This window comes from Meriones unguiculatus, chromosome 16, assembly GCF_030254825.1.
Source record: "Meriones unguiculatus strain TT.TT164.6M chromosome 16, Bangor_MerUng_6.1, whole genome shotgun sequence".
NCBI lineage: Eukaryota > Metazoa > Chordata > Mammalia > Rodentia > Muridae > Meriones > Meriones unguiculatus.
In genome coordinates this window covers 22922643-22940823 of record NC_083363.1, presented here as the reverse complement: position 1 = coordinate 22940823, position 18181 = coordinate 22922643, and the positions used below count along the sequence as shown (strand labels likewise).

Here is an 18181-nt window from a genome sequence, read left to right as displayed (position 1 = left end):
CGCTCTCCATTTGCTGTGCTTCTGAGCTGTATCTTCAGCCCCCGTGGAAGCCCTCCCACTCACTAGTCATTCAGTCCTCGCCTGCCTTACCGAGGGTGGATGGGCTGAGAGCTGAGTGACTTGTCCAGAACCTCATACCCAGTAATTGCAGTGTTGGGATTTGGACCAGGTACCTGGTCCTTTGAGTTTTATTTAGCATCTAACAGTGATACTTAATCTCTGTGGGAATGTATGACCACGTCCAGCTTTCTTCTTCTTCTTCTTCTTCTTCTATTTTTAAAGCTCAAGGACAGTTCTCTTAGAGTTTAAAGGGAAAACTCCATGGGAGGCAAGCTGTAAATCTCAGCAGATGCCCAGAGGGCGGGAGAGAAAAAGAAAGCCTTGCTGTTCAGGTTTAGGCCAGCCTGGAGGTCAGCTACATGGTAGACAAGCAGCCACAAGACAGGGTAAGAAACTTTTAAAAAATGGTGAAGCCTAAAGTGTTACAAAAGCGTGACGAGAAAGAGACAGAAAGAAGAAACAAAAGGTTATGTCTCTGTGAATAATTCAGAAAACTGGGTGGACTCATGAAGCCTTATGTCTGCTGCTTTTAAAAAATATGTTTTTATTAATTCGTTGAGACTTTCATGTGATGTATTTTGGTAATCTTTGCCCTGCTACCCCCAGATCTACTTTAATCTCCAACCCCCCCCCCCCCCCCCCCAGCAAGGTTTCTTTGCGTAACAGAGTCCAGGCTGTCCTGGATTCCCTTTGTAGACCAGGCTGGCCTCGAAGTCACAGAGATTCGCCAGCCTCTGCCTCCCAAGTGCTGGGAGTAAAGATGTTCACCACCATGCCCGGCCCTGTGTTCCCCTTTTTACCTTTTTTTTTTTTTTTAAATAACCCACCAAGTCCAGTTTGTGCTGCTCTGTCCTCATACCCCTGGGTACAAAACCATTGCTGGCACTTGATCTACTTACTGAGGGCCACACCACTAAGGAAAACCAGCTCTCCTCCAAGAGGCCACCAACCGTCAGTGACCTCTCAGCTAGGGGGAGGGGCTCATGACCCTGGTCTACTTTGTAAGTGAGGGCACAGTGAAGCCGCTGACCTGGACCACTCCATGGGTAGAAAGAAAGGTTTTTTTACTTGGTTGGGTTTTGGTTTTGGTGTTTGTTTCTTTTTTTTTTTTTTTTTTGGTTTTTCGAGACAGGTTTTCTGTAGCCTTGGCTGTCCTGGAACTCTCTTTGTAGACTAGGCTGGTCTCACACTCACAGAGATCTGCCTCCTGAGTGCTGGGATTGAAGGCATGCAGCAGCACCACCCCGTGGAATAAAGGTTTATTCGAGGGAGGATATTCAAAGCTGTTATGGCTATCCTGGAGGGTGGCTTGGGGGTTGAATGAGCAAGAGAGAGTAGCTAAGGTGGGGGAAGTCATGCCAGTTTTAAAGACACAGGTGACAGGCGAGGAGGAAGCACAGGAACAGCCTGAAAGTTAGAGTTTGTGTGTGTCTCTGTGTGTATGTGTCGGGGGTGGGGGGTGATCCAGAAGAGCCTGGGAGCCGCCTGGGGACTTTGGTTAATGTTGCAGGTATGTGTTGATAGGGAACTGGATACCGAATTGCTAAAGATTGTCAGCTGAAGGTAGGGCAGATAACGGAAGTAATGGCTGTTCCTGAAAACTAGGAATCTGATTCAGAAGTTTCTGAGGAATGCTGATGTTAGGCTTTTGCTTATATGCTAGCAACCCTTCTATTTACCTAGTCAGGGTGCAGCCTGTAATTTATACATGGTTAGTGGCAGTGCCATCTGGGGACCTAGTTTGGACTTAGCACACCTCCATGCTAGCGTGTTAACTGGTGTGGTCTTACATAGGCAACCACAGCTGCTGTGAGTTCCTGGGTTGTCTGGAATTGTCTGGGTTGTCTGTCTCTATGTAGACAGACAGGATCAGGCTGGCCTGATCCTCACAAATGCTCACATGCTCTGTCTCAGATGTTGGGATTAAAGCCTGCACTTTGTTGCAGCTGCTTTTTTGTTGTTGTTGTTTTGTTTTGTTTTTCGAGCCAGAATTTCTCTGTGTAACCCTGGCTGAACTGGACTTACTCTGTAGACCAGGCTGGCTTCAAACTCACAGAGGTCTGCCTGCCTCTGCCTCCCTGAGTGCTGGGACTACAGTGCTGCGCCTCAGAGCCTGGCTTGCTAAACTCAGGTCAGTAGGTCTATGGGGAAAGAGTTAGGGTTTAGTGACAGAAGTACTTTGGCGAGTTGGGACCAGTTTGTGCCACAAAGAGATCATACCATGAAACAGACCTAACAAGAGGTTTATTTGGGGTGGAGGGTGTAGCAAGAGGCCATCTCAGAATGAAGTCATGAGAGAGGTAGAGACAGACAGAGATCAGAAGACATAGAGAACAACAGAGAGCCATGATGTCGGGAGGAGCCTTATAAGGGGTGCTCATGTCACACAGGAAAACAAGCAACTAGTGACATAGGTGTGCAGACATACATGCAGGCAAAACACCCGTACTCAGGAAAATGAATTAATTTAAAAGAGGAAACAACAACAACAAAAAACCCTGTAGCTGGGTGTGGGGGTGCACGCCTGTACCCTGAGCACTCAGGGAGACAGGCAGGTAGACCACTGTGAGTCCAAGGCCAGCATTGTTTACAGAGTGAGTCCAGGACAGCCAAGGCTACACAGAGAAACCCTGTCTCAAAAAAAAAACTTAAGAAAACAAACAAACGTTGCTGATGTATTGACATTTGTCTTAGCCCGTGTTGGCTTCATAACGTATACTTGTGTTAATGTGCCGTGGCATGAGATGTGCATATGACTTGCTTTAATAGGTTTCTGATCCGGCCACTCGCCAAATGCTGATTGGTACCATTCTCCACGAAGTCTTTCAGAAAGCCATAAGTGAGAGCTTTGCCCCAGAAAGGCTGCCAGAGCTTGCTTTTCAAACTGTCCAAGAACTAAAGCATCTGAAGGAAATGTGAGTAAGTGAGCAGTGCAGGTGCAATCTTGTCCCGTAGCTTCGTGCCTGCAGCTCAGGTCTCTGGAAGGAGACCCCTCGGCGGGAGCGAGTGTGACCGAAGTTCGGCCATCCTGCTCACAGTACCCTGGGTTGTCTCTGGGCAACAGGGGCTCCTGGGTAACGTCACTGAAATAACCCACGCGTGTGCTCCAGAACGGACTGTGCCACACAGCTTCCTCAGCCGTCCTCGGAGAACCTGTGACAGTAACGTCTGCGCTAGTTCTAGAAACCAGCACAGTGAGCTCTGAGTGGGTTTGCACGCAAGTAGAGGGAAAGTTTACTTTTGCCAGTTTTAGTGACCTGCAGACTTTTGTGGCTCCCTACCCGGAGCTTGGCTTGTCGTGTTACCAGTGTGTGTGTGTGTGTGTGTGTGTGTGTGTGTGTGTGTGTGTGTAAGGGAGGGAGGGAGGGAGAGTCAGGAAACAGCTTTTGGGAGTTGGCCCTTGCTTTCTTCCCTGTGAGGCAGAGTCTTTCTCACTTCTCTGCTTTGTTGTATAATCCAGGCTACTTGGCTCACTTAGCCAGTTGTCCTCTCCTGTCTCACTGCAGGAGTGTTCAGATTACCTGTGGCATGTAGGTTTGTTTGTTTTTAAACTTCATTTTCCTTTTTTTTTGTTTGTTTGTTTGTTTTTAACTTTTTTTTTTAAGACTTATTTATTTATTATGTATACAATGTTCTGTCTGAATGTACACCTTCGAGCCAGAAGAGGGCACCAGATCTTATAGATGTCTGTGAGCCACCAGGTGGTTGCTGGCAATTGAACTCAGGACCTTCGGAAGAGCAGCCAGTGCTCTTAACCTCTGAGCCATCTCTCCAGCCCCCTTCCTGTTTTTGTGTGTGGTGGGGGCATGTGTGAGAGAGGGCAGCTGTGAAAAGTTTCCACCTTCACATGAGTTCCAGGGATCTCAGGCTTGTGGGGCTTTTACCCGCTGAGCCATCTCCCTGACAGCGCCTCTTTCTCTCCCCTCTAACCTCCCCCCCCTTTCTGTTATTTTGAGTCAGGCTTGCCTTGCTGTGCAAGCTGGCATGGTACTGCCCTGCCCTCTAACTTGTGATTTTCCAGTATGCACTCCTCTTCCCCAAGTGCTTAGCTTATCCATGGGCACCAGCACACTTGGTTTTGTCTTTTATTTCTGTCTTGTTTTTAATTTTGTTTAAAAATATGTGCATGTGTGTGTATGTGCAGCAGCCTTGGCAGCTAGGAAAGGGTTTAGATCCCTTGGAGTTATACCTACAGACAGGTGCGCATGCTAGGAACCAAACTCTAGTGTCTGCAGGAGCCGTGGTGCTCTTACGTGTGAGCCATGGCTCACCCCTTTGTTCACTCTGAAGCAGTTCGCCTTTGTTTTTCTTTTTTTGAGAGAGTGTATTATTATATATATATAATTTATATATTGTGTAACATATATAATATATGATATATTATATACAGTGGGAGGCAGGGTCTCCCACTGAATGAGGAGCTGGAGCACCTGGCTAGGCTGGTTAGTGTGCTCCAGAGAGCCAGTCTCGGGTCCTCGTGCTTCGGGACAAGCACTTTATGGATGGAGCCAGCTCCCTAGCCACTGCACCCACTGGATACGAGGTGTGTGCTACCAGGCTCACCTCGGTATACACCGTAAGAAGAAAGCTGGGCTCAGCCCCGGAGAGTGTGTTCTCAACCACTGAAGATTTTAAGGCTGACCTGTATTCTGTTATGTTTGTACCACATCTGGAAACATCCTTTTATTAACCTGGTTCAGTATTATTTTCTTTGTCTATATTCTTATATTCATGTTTTCTTTTCGGCAGGTATCGCTTAAATCTGAGTCAAGAAGAAATAAAATGTGAAGTTGAGGAGTACCTGCCCTCCTTCTCTAAGTGGGCCGAGGACTTCATGAAGAAAGGCCCTTCCACGGAATTCCCTCGTGTGCAGCTCTCTCTGTAAGAAGTGGATTTTGTTTATGTACTGTTCGGATTTTAGGCAGGATTCCCTTGTGTTTGTTGAGTCAAAGCTTTTTGTTTTTGTTTGTCTTCCTGTTGAATTCTGGCTGACCTGGAGCACCATATGTGGACCAGGCTGGCCTCAGACTCATGCAGGCCTGCCTGCCTCTGAAGAGCCAGTTCAAAGCTTTTAAAGGGGGCTGGAGGGACGGCTCAGTGGTTAAGAGCACTTCCTGTTCTTACAGAGGACTGGGGTCTGTCCACAGAACTCATGTGAGACAATTTCTGTAATTCCAGTTGCAGAGGATCTGATGCCTTCCTTATTCTGGCCTGAGGGTTCCTGCATGCACTGGTGCATGTAAACTCACCCAGGCACACAAACCTGTATAAAAAGGATAAATACACAGAGCTTTCAAAACTCTTTAAAGGCCAAGATGTAGGTCAGCTGGTGATCACACTTCCTTTCACATGGTGGAAATATACCGTAGCATTCATGAGTCTACATACATGCAAGCACACACACTGAATCAATCATGTTACATATACATGTAACAATAATTTCACCAAAATTTTGGTTCCCGGAGCAGTGTTGTTTTTAACAACTTAAATATAATAAAAAACAAGAAATTAAGGCGGAGTTTCACTGTATAACTGTAGTTGGCCTGGAACTCAGAGAGACTCATCTGCCTTCCTCTGCCTTCTGAATGCTGGGATTAAAGATGTGAGTCACCAGGTCTGGCTTGAAAAGCTAAACTTTTACAATTTACCATTTTGTTGTTGTTATTTTTAAAAATAAATTATTATGTATAGTATCTTTTCATGACAAAAAAATACATTGAGTAGAGAATTTTCCTTTTATTCTAATGTTTCTCAAATATCATTTCATAAAAAATTCATTGTTAGGATAGTTTTGATTTGTCTCACCTTCATGAAGGTTTTTTTGTTTGTTTGTTTTTTTGTTTTTTTTGGCTGAGCAACACGATCTCAGGCCTTGAAATACTCTTTGGAAAGTGTCTCATTGCACCACTGTGATTATCCTGACAGTTGTCAGAGCTGCAGTGTTTATAGCAGCCTGAGCAGCGGGATTCAGATTAGCCAAGCACTTGTCAAACACCATGCCAGCTTTTCTGTCCTGTTCCCAGGTGATGCCAATATTGCAGTTCAGAAAACAACAAGACTCCTAGTAACTGGAAAAGATACTTGTGTGGTGGTCGGTGCCTCGGGGGTGGACTGAGCTGTGTTCTAATGAAGCTTTCTGGGTTCCCCTTTAGGCCAAGTGATGGTAGTACCAGAAGTTCATCTTGTAACATTGAAGTGATAAAGTCCCTGGATATTGAAGAAAGCATCTGGTCCCCTAGGTTTGGATTGAAGGGCAAAATAGATGTTACAATTGGTGTCAAAATACATCGAGATTGTAAAACAAAATATAAGATTATGCCACTGGAGCTTAAAACTGGCAAGGAGTCAAATTCTATCGAACACCGAAGTCAGGTATAACTCTTACGTGTAACTTTGTCATGTTAAGGGTCTTTAAACTGTCGTGTTCTATTCTCCTCCTTCAGCTCGGGTACTGTTTGTGTTTCACGTTGTTCTTTTTCCTCTGTAACTGAAGTTCAGAGTACCCTGCTTGTTTTATCAGTACTTACGTCCTCAGTAGAAAGTTTTCTTCAGTGATGTAGTACCAGAGCTGACCTGGGGCTGGGGAGATGGCCCTGCGTTTAAGAGAGCTGGCTGCATGTGCAGGTTTGATTTCCGGCACCCATATGCCTTACAGCCTCCCAAAACGAGTTCTGAGGAGCAGAGCAGCCTTGTCTGGCAGCCTCAGGCACATGTACAATGCACAAACATACATGCTTTGCAGTACCTCCGTACACATAATATAATACATTTTAAAAATGAAAATGGGGCTGCAAAGATGGCTTAGCAGTTAAGAGCATTGACTGCTCTTCCAGAGGACCTTGGTTCCAATCCCCATACCGACATGGTAACTCACAACCATCTGTAACTCCAAGATCTGACACCCTCACACAAACATGCATGCAGGCAAAGCACCAGTGCACCTAAAATAAAAATAAATATATTTGGGGGCTGGAGAGATGGCTCATAGGTTAAGAGCCCTGGCTGCTCTTTCAGAGGTCCTGAGTTCAGTTCCCCGCAACCACATGGTGGCTCACAACCGTCTATAATGAGGTCTGGTGCCCTTCTAGTGTTCAGGTGTGCATGCAGGCAGAACACTGTATACATAATAAAAAATAAATAAATAAATAAAAAAAAATGAAAGCAGCTGGGCACTGATGGTACATCCCTTTAATCCCAACACTTGGGAGGCAGAGGCAGGTGGATCTTTGTGAGTTCAAGGCCAACCTGATCTGCAGAATAGTTCTCGGACAGCCAGGGCCAGACGGAGAAACCTAGTCTTTAAAAACAAGCAAACAAAAAAAGAAGCCATCGAGGCCAAGGTAGAATGCTAAACTGTCTAAGCAGATACTTACTGTACGTATGGGAGCTAGGTATGATTGGAGATTCTGCCATGTACAGCAGCCTACTCAAAGCAGCCTCATCTTCATGTTTCCTGCGCCTCACTGATTGTGGGACAACAGCTAACATTCCCCTAGAGCACATTGTACGTGCTGTTTCTTTCAGCCTCAGTCCAGCAACTCTTCTATTTTCAACTTCCATATGATTGTTTTGGTTTTTTGAGATAAGAGCCTCTTTCTGTAGCCCCGGCTGTCTTGGAACTCACGATGTAGACCTGGATGGCCTGGAGCCCGTAGAGATCCTCCTTCCTCTCCTTCTCAAGTCCTGGAATTAACATTGTGTGCCAGCATGCCTGGCTTGGTTATTTTGACTTTTATCTGAGCTGAAATTTAAGAGCTGTTTGGGGTTGGCACAGTATGGTGAGCACACGCTTTGTCAAGCCTAACAGTCAGAGGTCAATACCCAGACCCCAGGGTGGAGGGAGAGAACCAGCTCAAGTACTCAGGCTCACCTATGTGCAGTCTTTCAGCCTCAGACATTTTCTCAATGTAGGGGATCTAACTCAGGACCTTGGGCTGATCTATATCTGCAGTTTGAAAAATTATTCTCTTGAAATAAAAAAGCTTGTTTTTATCTTGGATGTGTTACCTTCATCTATGTCTACCACATGTTTTGTGGACACCAGAAGAGGGCATCAGATCTCCAGGAACTGGAGTTATAATGTTGAGATCGTCATGTGGGTGCTTTATTTGAACCTTGGTCCTCTGGAAGAGCAGTTTTTATTTTTGGAGACAGGGTTTGTATAACAGCCCTGGCTGTGCTGGAACTCAGCACAGAGAGCCACCTGTCTCTGCCTCCTGAGTGCTGGGATTAGAGGTGTGCACTAGATCTGGTTGTTCTGGAGCTCACTGTGTAGCCAGGTTCTCGTGGAAGTCGGCAATCCTCCAAGGGGTGCACCACCACTCCAGGCAGAAAGGCTGTATTGGTGCTGCTTCCTTTAATGTTAGCCCTCCAGCACGTACTGAAAGTTCCTGCTTTGGAAGAGCCACTGCTGGTTTTGTTGAATGGTAATGGTGACTATGATACATGTCGTGAGCATTTTAGGCTTCATTTGTTCAAGTCTGGGAATGATGTGTAAAAGGCTATTAACTTGGAAATGGATAACCAAGTTTGATTAGTTTCTTGATTTTTTGGAATTGAACTATTAAGGTGAGAAAACATTTCTCTCCCTCCTTATCTTCCTGTGTTCTAGGCAGTGAGCCCCACCCCCCACTTCCCAGTCTACTCCACTTCTTTACTGTCAGCGTAAAACTGCAGAACGTGAGCTCTTCGTTTTATGCAGATTAAATGTTTGATACTGACTTTGGTTTGTCACTTTACCAAGTGCTTGTGTTATTTTCACACTGGGAATAGTGTGGCTGACCTTTCCATATGTGCTGGGTCCAGGTGATGTAGGGAGAGAGCAAGTCACATTTTGACAGTCTGTCTTACACAGGTGATCCTGTACACGCTGCTCAGCCAGGAGAGACGGGAGGACCCTGAGGCCGGCTGGCTCCTCTACCTCAAGACCGGGCAGATGTACCCTGTGCCAGCCAACCACTTGGACAAAAGAGGTTTTGTAAATTGTAGTTATATACTTTTTTGGCTTTACCTCTGGCTCTGCTCCAGCTGTCAGCTTGGTGATATTTCTTTTGTTGTTGTTGTTTTTGTGTTTTTCTAGACAGGGTTTCACTATGTAGCCCTGGCTGTCTTGGAGCACCTGCTGTAGATTATGCTGGCCTTGAACTGAGAGAGATCCACCTGCTTTTGCCTCCCAAATACCGGAAGTAAAAGCATGGGCCACCATTGTCTGGCTTGGTGATAGTTTTATGCTACTTGCTAGACCATACTACAGGTGGTAATTTGTAGTTATATACGTTATAAATTTATCATTTATTATTCGTGGGAGGAATGCAGGTATAGAGGTTGAAGGACAGCTTTGTAGAAGTCAGATCTCTCTCTCCACCTTCATGTGGGTTCCAGGGATTGAACGAATGTCTCCAGGTTTGCATGGCAATCTCGCTTCCCTGCTTAGCCATCCCACTGGCCCGATGTGTTACGTGCCTTTAATCCCAGCACTCCAGCATCTGGGGCAGGCCGGTCTCCATGATTTCAAGGCTAGCCTGGTCTACACACAAAGTTCAAGGCTACCCATATTGTTCTCCACTTTGTTTTTCAATATGAGGCTTTGACTGTGGAAACTCTGCTTCATTTCCTGTCCCCAGAACTGCTGAAGCTCAGGAACCAGCTGGCCTTCTGTCTGCTGCACCGTGTGAGCAGAGCTGCCGCTGGGGAGGAGGCTCGGCTTTCTGCCTTGCCCCAGATAATCGAGGAAGAGAAAACCTGTCACTATTGTTCACAGATGGGCAACTGTGCTCTTTACAGCAGGTAAACATGCTGTCGTTGGTTCGTTCGTTCATGTGTGTGTGTGTGTGTGTGTGTGTGTGTGTGTGTGTGTGTGTGTTAAAGATTAAATTTATTATGTATACAGTGTTCTGCCTGCGTGTACACCTGCAGTCCAGAAGAGAGCATCAGATCTCATTATATGATGGTTGTGAGCCACCATGTGGTTTCTGGGACTGGAACTCAGGACCTTTGGAAGAACAGTCAGTGCTCTTAATCTCTGAGCCATCTCTCCAGCCCATGTGTTTGTGGTTTAAGACAGGATCTTATGTAGTCCAGGCTGGTCTCGAGCTTGCTATATACCTGAAGATGACCAGCTTGAGACAGGCTAGCACCAGATGTCCTGGAATTAAGTATGTAGACCAAGCCTGGTAACCTTGAACTTGCGACCTTCCTGTGCTGGGATGATAGGTATGCATTGCTTTAAAGAAAAGTATGAGCGTTTGGTTTTTAAACATTGAATCTTTATTCATCTTGATTTCGTGTGTGTGTGTGTGTGTGTGTGTGTGTGTGTGTATGTCATGAGACCCTGTTTGTTTATTTAATATGAATATGCATATATATGTGCTCAGTTTAGGAAAGCTTATTTCATAGCCTGCCAGGAAAATGTATGCTTAGCTCTAATTGGAACTTTGTATTTAGAGCAGTTGAGAAACACGTGGATGACACTTCCATCCCAGAAGGCATGCTGTCTAAAATCCAAGAAGAAACCCGGCACCTGAATCTCACACACTTGAAGTATTTTGGCCTGTGGTGTCTCATGTTAACCTTGGAGTCACAGTCGAAAGAGAATAGAAAGAATCACCAAAATATCTGGCTAGCGCCGGCTTCCGAAATGTAAGTCCCACGGCATGCACGGCGGCGTCAGCACTGTGCTAGGCTGTGTATGGTGGCGTTTGGAAGCAAGGGCAGCAGAGCTTGTGTGATGTGTTGGAGGCGTGTTTCATGGGGACTGGGTTGGTAAAGTGCTTGTATTGCATGCATGAGGACTTGACTTTAATCCCCTGCACTCACGTTAAAAGAAATCCCAGTGCTGGGTCCCTGAGACGGGCTGACGTTGGAGCTTCGCTGTCTAGCCCGCACAGCCTGGTTGCCTGGCTCCATACCATTGAGAGGCTGTGTAAAAAATCCAGGTGAACAGATCCTAAGGAGACACCAGGGTTGTCTTCTGGCCTCCACATGAACATGAGCAAATGAGTACACGCATCTGTACAGATGCGCACCTGAACACACGCATACACACAAACACAGTTTCTAAAAAGTGTATGTGGCTTCATTTATTCATGACCTTGTCATAGGTGACAAAAAATTACTAAAAGGAGCAAATAGAAGGTTGTTAATGTAGCATTTATACTTCATAGTGGATTGTAGGAAATGTTGAAGGAAGGAAGACAGACAGACAGACAGATGGACAAACTGTTGGCATTGATTGGCAGGGGCCTTAGGCCAGCAAGATTGCCCAGGGAGTGAAGGTGCTGCAGCTAAGCCTGATGATCTGAGTTTAATCTCGGGGTTAATCTACTGGGAGTTGACCCCTGACCCTCACAGGAGCAGCTTGACCCATGTGTGCTCACACTCATATCAAACACACGATAATACTAATGATAGTGATAATAGTAATAATTTTTTTCATGGGCTATATAAACAGGTAAATTGTAAAAAATCAAATTATAAAAACAAATATATCATGTCCATGGACACTTTCTTTCATAGGGAGGAGAGTGGCAACTGCGTTGGAAACCTCATCAGGACCCAGCCTGTAAAGAGAGTTTGTGATGGACAGCACTTACATAGGTTTCAGCGGAAAAATGGTTCTATGCCAGTGACCAATCTGATGGCGGGTGACAGGATTATTTTAAGCGGAGAAGAGAGAAAACTGTTTGCTCTGTCTAGAGGCTACGTGAAGACGATTAGCTCAGCAGCGGTGACCTGCTTGCTAGACAGGTAATAAAAGGCTTCTCTGAGTGTAAGCATCCACCTACGGTGCGCAGTATTGGTTTCTGGTAACATTTGAACAGTTACCCCAGTGGCCAAGTGCTTGCCAACATGCACCAGACCTGACTCCAGTGCTGTGAAAACTAATTAGCTAGATGACATAGCTTTCGTGACCTGAAGAGACATGTGCCCTTCGGCACTCACCCCCACTTCCCTTCACTCCCTAGTCAGGGTCACCTATGAACATATTTTTCTCTTTTCTTCTGAGATGCGTTCTCGTTAGGTTAGCCTGGAATTCACCATGTAGCTCATGCTGCCCCAGAACTGTCAATCCTTTCTCAGCCCCCAAAGGACTGGGATTAGACACATTCTGAATCTGTCTTTATATATTTTCCTCTTAAGCATTTGAAACAAACTGACTGGTTTTTGTCACAGCAGGGGCTGGTTTGAACAGGCATGGTCCTATAGCCTCATGTGTTTGAATGCTTGGCCTGTAGACAGTGGCACTGTTAGGAGGTAGGGTTAGCCTTGCTGGAGGGAAGTGAGTCACTGTGAGGGTGGGACTTTGAGGTCTCCTGTGCTCAAGCTCTACCCAGTATGGAAAAACAGTCCCCTTCTGCTGCTTGTGGATCAAGATACAGAACTCTCAGCTCCTTCTCTAGCACCATGTGTGCCTGCGTGCTGCCATGATGATAGTGGACTAAACCTGAAACTGAGCCGGCCCCCAGTGAGATGTCTTCCTTTGTCAGAGTTGCCGTGGTCATGGTGTCTTTTGCTGAGTGTACTTTTGCTGAGCTTTTTGACTTGTGTGTTTAAGTTGTTCACCGCTGCACCCAGCAGCTCCCGGCCTGCCTTAGTACTCATTGTCCCGATCTTCCTCTTCCATGCTTAAGTTTTGAACTAGGAACTCAGAGAGAGCAGGTAAAAACTCTGTCGCTGAGGTATAGTCCCTGCTCTCCTCACTACTTGTTAGTACATTGAAGTCAGCAGTTAAGTGATGATGGGGGCTAGCAAGATGGTTGAGGAGGTGCTTGCTGCACATCTGACCTTATTCCAGGAGCCCACAGAAAGACACAGGGAGAGGACCACACTTGACACACACACACGCATGCTAATAATAACCTCCACGGAGCCCCATGCTCCACTCAGAGGGCTTTCAGGGAAAGCTACTTTCCCTAATCTCATGTTAGCTGACAGCATGAGGGGCGCCTCCAAGACTAAACAGGAAGCAGGAAGGGGTGGTGCTGGGGTGTAGTATGACCCTGAGGCTCTAGAGGTTCTGAAATGCGGGCAGTTCTGATTGTGAAATTTAAAGAAGAGATCAGAGGTGCCTCAGTGTGCATGGTCTTTTTGTAGAAATTTATGCGTATTCATTTTGTGTGCATATATAGGTGTGGGCTTGGGTTTGCATGTGTGGTCCAGGCTGACTGGAACCTGCTATGTAGTTGACAGTGACCTTGAACTCTGATGCTCCTGCCTCCACCTCTCAAGTGCTAGGATTACAGGTGTACACCCCATGCTTGGTCTTTTTACGCTCTCAGCCAGTAGCACTGTGTGCCTTACATAGCCCACATGAAATGAACGTTTTGTTTTGTTGCTTTAGGAACTTGTCGACACTCCCAGAAGCAACGTTGTTCAGATTAGACCGGGAAGAAAAAAACTGTGATATAAATACCCCATTAGGAAATCTCTCTAAATTGATGGAAAACTCGGATACCAGGTTGGTCCTGATGAAGCCTCACTCTCTCTTCACTTTTCTAGTGATGTTAGTAAAAGCACTTTCGTTTCTCTTTGCAGCAAAAGACTTCGAGAATTAATCATTGATTTCAGGGAACCTCAGTTTGTAGCCTACCTCAGCTCCGTTCTTCCACATGACGCGAAGGATACGGTGGCCAACATTCTAAAGGGTATGCCATAGCCAGCATTTTGATTTGATTTTCTTGGTTCTTTTCATAACCTAAACTCTGTCTAGTGTCGAGTTGCTTAGCAGTCGATTAGACACACAGCTATTGAGGGCTTGAGGAGTGCCTTAGTGGTGAAAGGACTGGCAAGGAAGCAGTGGCTTTTATCTACACGTCAGCTCTCGGGACGAGATGGAGGGTGGAGACAGGAGAATTATCCTGAAGCTCTCGGGCCAGCCAGCTAACCTTGAGTGCCTGGCCGAAATAAGAGGCTCCCTGCCTCAGAAGGTGGAAGGAAAGCCCCAGTTCCTAAAAGTTGTCCCCTGACCGCCACACGTTATAGCACACATGTGCCTGTACACACATACACACACAGTGAGTTTACGAGATAGATACTCCTTGGTGGGTCAGTGTGAGGAAGTCTCTGCTATGCAAGTGTGAGGTCGGGAGTTCAGATCCTCTCCACCCAGAAATGCTGCCTGGGCTTGAGAGCTGGCCGCGTCAGGGCAGCATAGCCAGGCCGCCCATCATGGGGATTCTGGGGCTCAATTTAGAGACCCTGCCTTGCCCGCTTCACTGAATAAGGTAGAGCATGACTGAGAAACACTGCTAGCATCAGCCTTGGTCCTATGCCCCCATGTACGCACACGTGCACCTGTGCGCACCTGCATATGCACACATACACATGCACACTAAAGACACAACATCACCGTAACAGAGCAAGCCAGGCTAGTTCACATCTATAATCTCAGTACTTGTGAGGTAGAAACAGGTGAGTTTCTGAGTTCCAGGCCAGCCACGACTGCGTAATAGACCTCGTCTTAAAAAACAACTCACTGCCGAATGATGGTGGTGCAACCTTTAATCCCAGTGCTTGGGAGGCAGAGGCAGGCCTGGTCTACAGAGTGAGTCCAGAACAGCCAGCGTTATTACACAGAGAAACCCTGTCTCTGTGTAATAAACCAAACAGAAACCACAAGTCACTTCAGCATTGTTTTGCCTGCCTTTTCTTACAAAAAATTTGAGCCAGATTCGGTAATAAATAACTAATCCCAGCACTTCAGAGGCTGAGGAAAAGTGCATTTCAGGACTAGCTGCACTCTCGATAGCAGGAGCCTATATTAAAAAAAAAAAAAAAAAAATTTAGCCTGGTACTTGCGGTGGTGCACACCTGTAATCCCAGCACTCAGGGAGGCAGAGGCAGGCAGATCTGTGTGAATTCAAGGCCAGCCTGGTCTATAAAGCGAGTCCAGGGCAGCCAAGGCTACACAGAGAACTCCTGTCTAAAAGGGGGGGGGGGAGTCATTTAAATGAAATGTTGATTTTGTTGTGGTGAATTGAAACACAGGTTTGAATAAGCCCCAGAGGCAAGCAATGAAGAAAGTTCTTCTTTCGAAAGACTACACACTCATCGTCGGGATGCCAGGGACAGGAAAGACAACCACAATATGCGCTCTTGTAAGCTCTGAAACTAAATGCTCATATCGACTCCTTCCTTCCTGAGCATGTGATGCCTGATGTCACAACTGCTGCTAAACCTGAAAAACCTCCAGGAGAAAGACCAGTTCCACAATTAAGCAGTTAGAGCCAGCTTTATTTAATACTAGCTAGGAAGATAGACACTGTCCAGGTCCGTACCCAGGACTCCCAGAGAATGGCGCTGAATTAGGTCAGTCAGGTGCCTACAAAGGCCAAACCCACAAGGCTCCATACTTTCCACGTTTACCCAGGTCGGGGCAAACATGAAGCGTATCTCTTGACGGACTTCCTGCCTGCCTGTCTCCCACCTACATGTCATTGCATCCTTTGCAATTGAAAACACACAGCTTGTTACCTTACAAGCCCAGCAGCCCCAGCATTCCAGGAAGTTACCTGTCCTTGGTCAAGTGGGGCTCACAGGTTAGCTTTAGCACTCAGACTGCTAGATTTTGCCTGCTGTGGTGGCTCACACCTTTAATCCCAGCACTTGGAGGCAGAAGCAGGAGAATGGATATGTAAGTTTCAGTCCACAAAGCGAGTTCTAGACCAGGTCTGGACAAAAAAAACGATAAAAAATTAACTCGGCATGGTGGTACAGGCCTTCACCCCCACCACTCTAGGGTCTTTGCTGATCACTGTGAGACTGACATGATTAATAGCATAATAAAAAAAAAATAACTCGGACAGGCAAGGCGGCTCAGCAAACAAGTGTTTGTTACTCAGCCTGGTGACCGGAGTTCATTTCCAGAGTCCTCATGGTGGAGGGAGGGAACCAAGTCCTGCAAGGGGCCTCTGACCTTCGCTGTGTGCCACAGCATGCACGCACAGAAATAAGTAAAATGTAGTAAGAAAATCAATGCTGTGTACTTTTTGTAGGTTGTTTCAGCTTCATGACTCTAGAAAAGTGACTTAACTCCTGACTATTTGAAAACTGTAAGGCTGTTAACAGTTCCTGGGGGTCAAGGTGGTGATGTTTTCCTGTCTCCCACTTCTAGGTGAGGATCCTCTCTGCGTGTGGTTTCAGTGTCCTGTTGACCAGCTACACGCACTCTGCTGTTGACAATATTCTCTTGAAGTTAGCCAAGTTTAAAATAGGATTTTTGCGTTTGGGCCAGTCTCATAAGGTCCATCCAGATATCCAGAAGTTTACAGAGGAGGAGATTTGCAGATCAAGGTCCATTAAGTCCTTGGGCCATCTAGAAGAACTCTATAATAGCCACGTAAGTCTCAATCTGCTGTGTGTGCTTGTGCATGTAGACATCAGGACAACCTCTGTCATTTCTCAGGTGCTGTCCAGCTTTTGTTGTTGCTGAGACAGGATTTCTATTTGTCCTGGAGTTTGCCGAATAGGCTAGGCTGGCTGACCAGCCATCGAGTGCCAGGGAATCCATCTGGTCTTCACAAAAAGTTTCTCCCTCCCTCCCTTCTTCCTTCTCTCTCTCTCTCCTTCCCTTCCTTCTTCCCTCTCTCCCTCCCTCATTTCCTCTTTGTCTCTCTTTCTCTTTCATGGTCTCTTATAGAGATCATGGCTTACCTTGTTTCTTCAGAACAAGAGAGTTAGTAATGTACTAGGAATGATGGTATGGGCCTGATATATCAGCTACTCTGGAGACTCAGGCTAGAGGTCCCCTTAGGCCCAGTAGTCTAAGGCCAACTTGTGCTGCATGTTAAGTGTGGGGAAATCCTGGACTGCATAGCAAGAGTCTTTCAAAAAACAAACTATAAATGTTTCTGAATTAAATAATACCGAGAAATTTTTGCTTTTGGAGGGGGATGGTTTTTGATCTTTAAATTTCAAAAACTTTGGGGGATAGACCAAGTACCTTCTCTGACATACTTGCTAACTGACATGTCCTGTACTTATTTTTAGCTTATAGTTGCAACAACCTGTATGGGAATAAACCATCCAATATTTTCCCGGAAAACCTTTGATTTCTGTATTGTGGACGAAGCCTCTCAAATTAGTCAGCCCGTTTGCTTGGGCCCTCTTTTTTTTTCTCGGAGATTTGTGTTGGTGGGGGACCATCAGCAACTTCCACCTCTGGTTCTAAACCGGGAAGCAAGGTAGGTAGATGCTCTTGTTTGCTCCCTCCCTGTTGCTCTGTCCATCTTGGGGAAGGAAAGATTCTGTTTGACTTACAGATTGCAGTTCATCAGAGCCAGGTCCAGTGTTGCATGCCTGTAATCCCAGCACTCAGGGAGGCAGAGGCAGGGGGATCGCTGTGAGTTCGAGGCCAGCCTGGTCTATATAACAAGTCTAGGACAGCCAAGGCTACACAGAGAAATCCTGTCTAGAGAAAACAAACACCAACAAACAAATAGATTACAGTCATCATTGAGGGAAGTCAAGTCAGGAACTGAAACAGAGGTCATCTCCAGTATACCTGCATGTCAGAAGAGGGCATCAGATCACATTATAGACTTGCGAACCACCATGTGGGTGCTGGGGATTGGGCTCAGGACCTCTGGAAGAGCAGCCAGTGCTCTTAACTACTCAGCCATCTCTAGACCGTAGCCCAGGCCTCCCTGGACAGCTATGGTCACAGTGAGCTGGGCCTCCTGCTCACAGAGAACCATCACAAAAATGCCCCAAACATTCCTGTATGCCAGTTTGATGGAGGCAATCCTCCCTTCAAGGTTCCCTCTTCCCTGTGTGTTTAGTTGTTAACAGTGGAGACAGTAGACGTTTCATTTTAGTGTTTTTGCTTTGTGTTGGAGACAGGGTCTTATTACATTTTCCTGGCTGGCCTGGAACTCATTATGTAGACCAAAGATCTGCCTGCTTCTGCCTCCTAGGTGTTGGGACTAAAGACATGTACCCTCACACAGGTTTCAGTTTTGTTTTAATAGATTGGATTTTGCCATGTTGTCCAGACTCTTTCTGCCTCAGGCTCCCACCTCAGGCTTCTAGAGAGCTGGAATGGCAGGCCTGCATCACCACTCAGCACTGAAGTCTTAACTGTAGGAGCCGGCAGTGTAGCTCAGTTCTCAAAGTGTTTGCCTGC

At 46.2% G+C, this 18181-nt stretch overlaps 1 protein-coding gene across 3 annotated transcripts in view; it reads left to right on the top strand.

Moving 5' to 3' along the window:
* Window positions 1–18181, top strand: part of Dna2 (DNA replication helicase/nuclease 2) — a 30498-nt gene that overhangs the window by 3992 nt on the left and 8325 nt on the right. For all 3 annotated transcript variants that reach the window (XM_021651436.2, XM_060369441.1, XM_060369440.1), the window contains 12 exons: window positions 2830–2975; window positions 4810–4941; window positions 6213–6432; window positions 8915–9032; window positions 9684–9846; window positions 10504–10698; window positions 11575–11805; window positions 13400–13516; window positions 13594–13703; window positions 15046–15155; window positions 16172–16396; window positions 17047–17240. In XM_021651436.2, coding sequence (XP_021507111.1) covers window positions 2830–2975; window positions 4810–4941; window positions 6213–6432; window positions 8915–9032; window positions 9684–9846; window positions 10504–10698; window positions 11575–11805; window positions 13400–13516; window positions 13594–13703; window positions 15046–15155; window positions 16172–16396; window positions 17047–17240 — 1961 coding nt within the window. The remainder of the gene's footprint in view (window positions 1–2829; window positions 2976–4809; window positions 4942–6212; window positions 6433–8914; window positions 9033–9683; window positions 9847–10503; window positions 10699–11574; window positions 11806–13399; window positions 13517–13593; window positions 13704–15045; window positions 15156–16171; window positions 16397–17046; window positions 17241–18181) is intronic.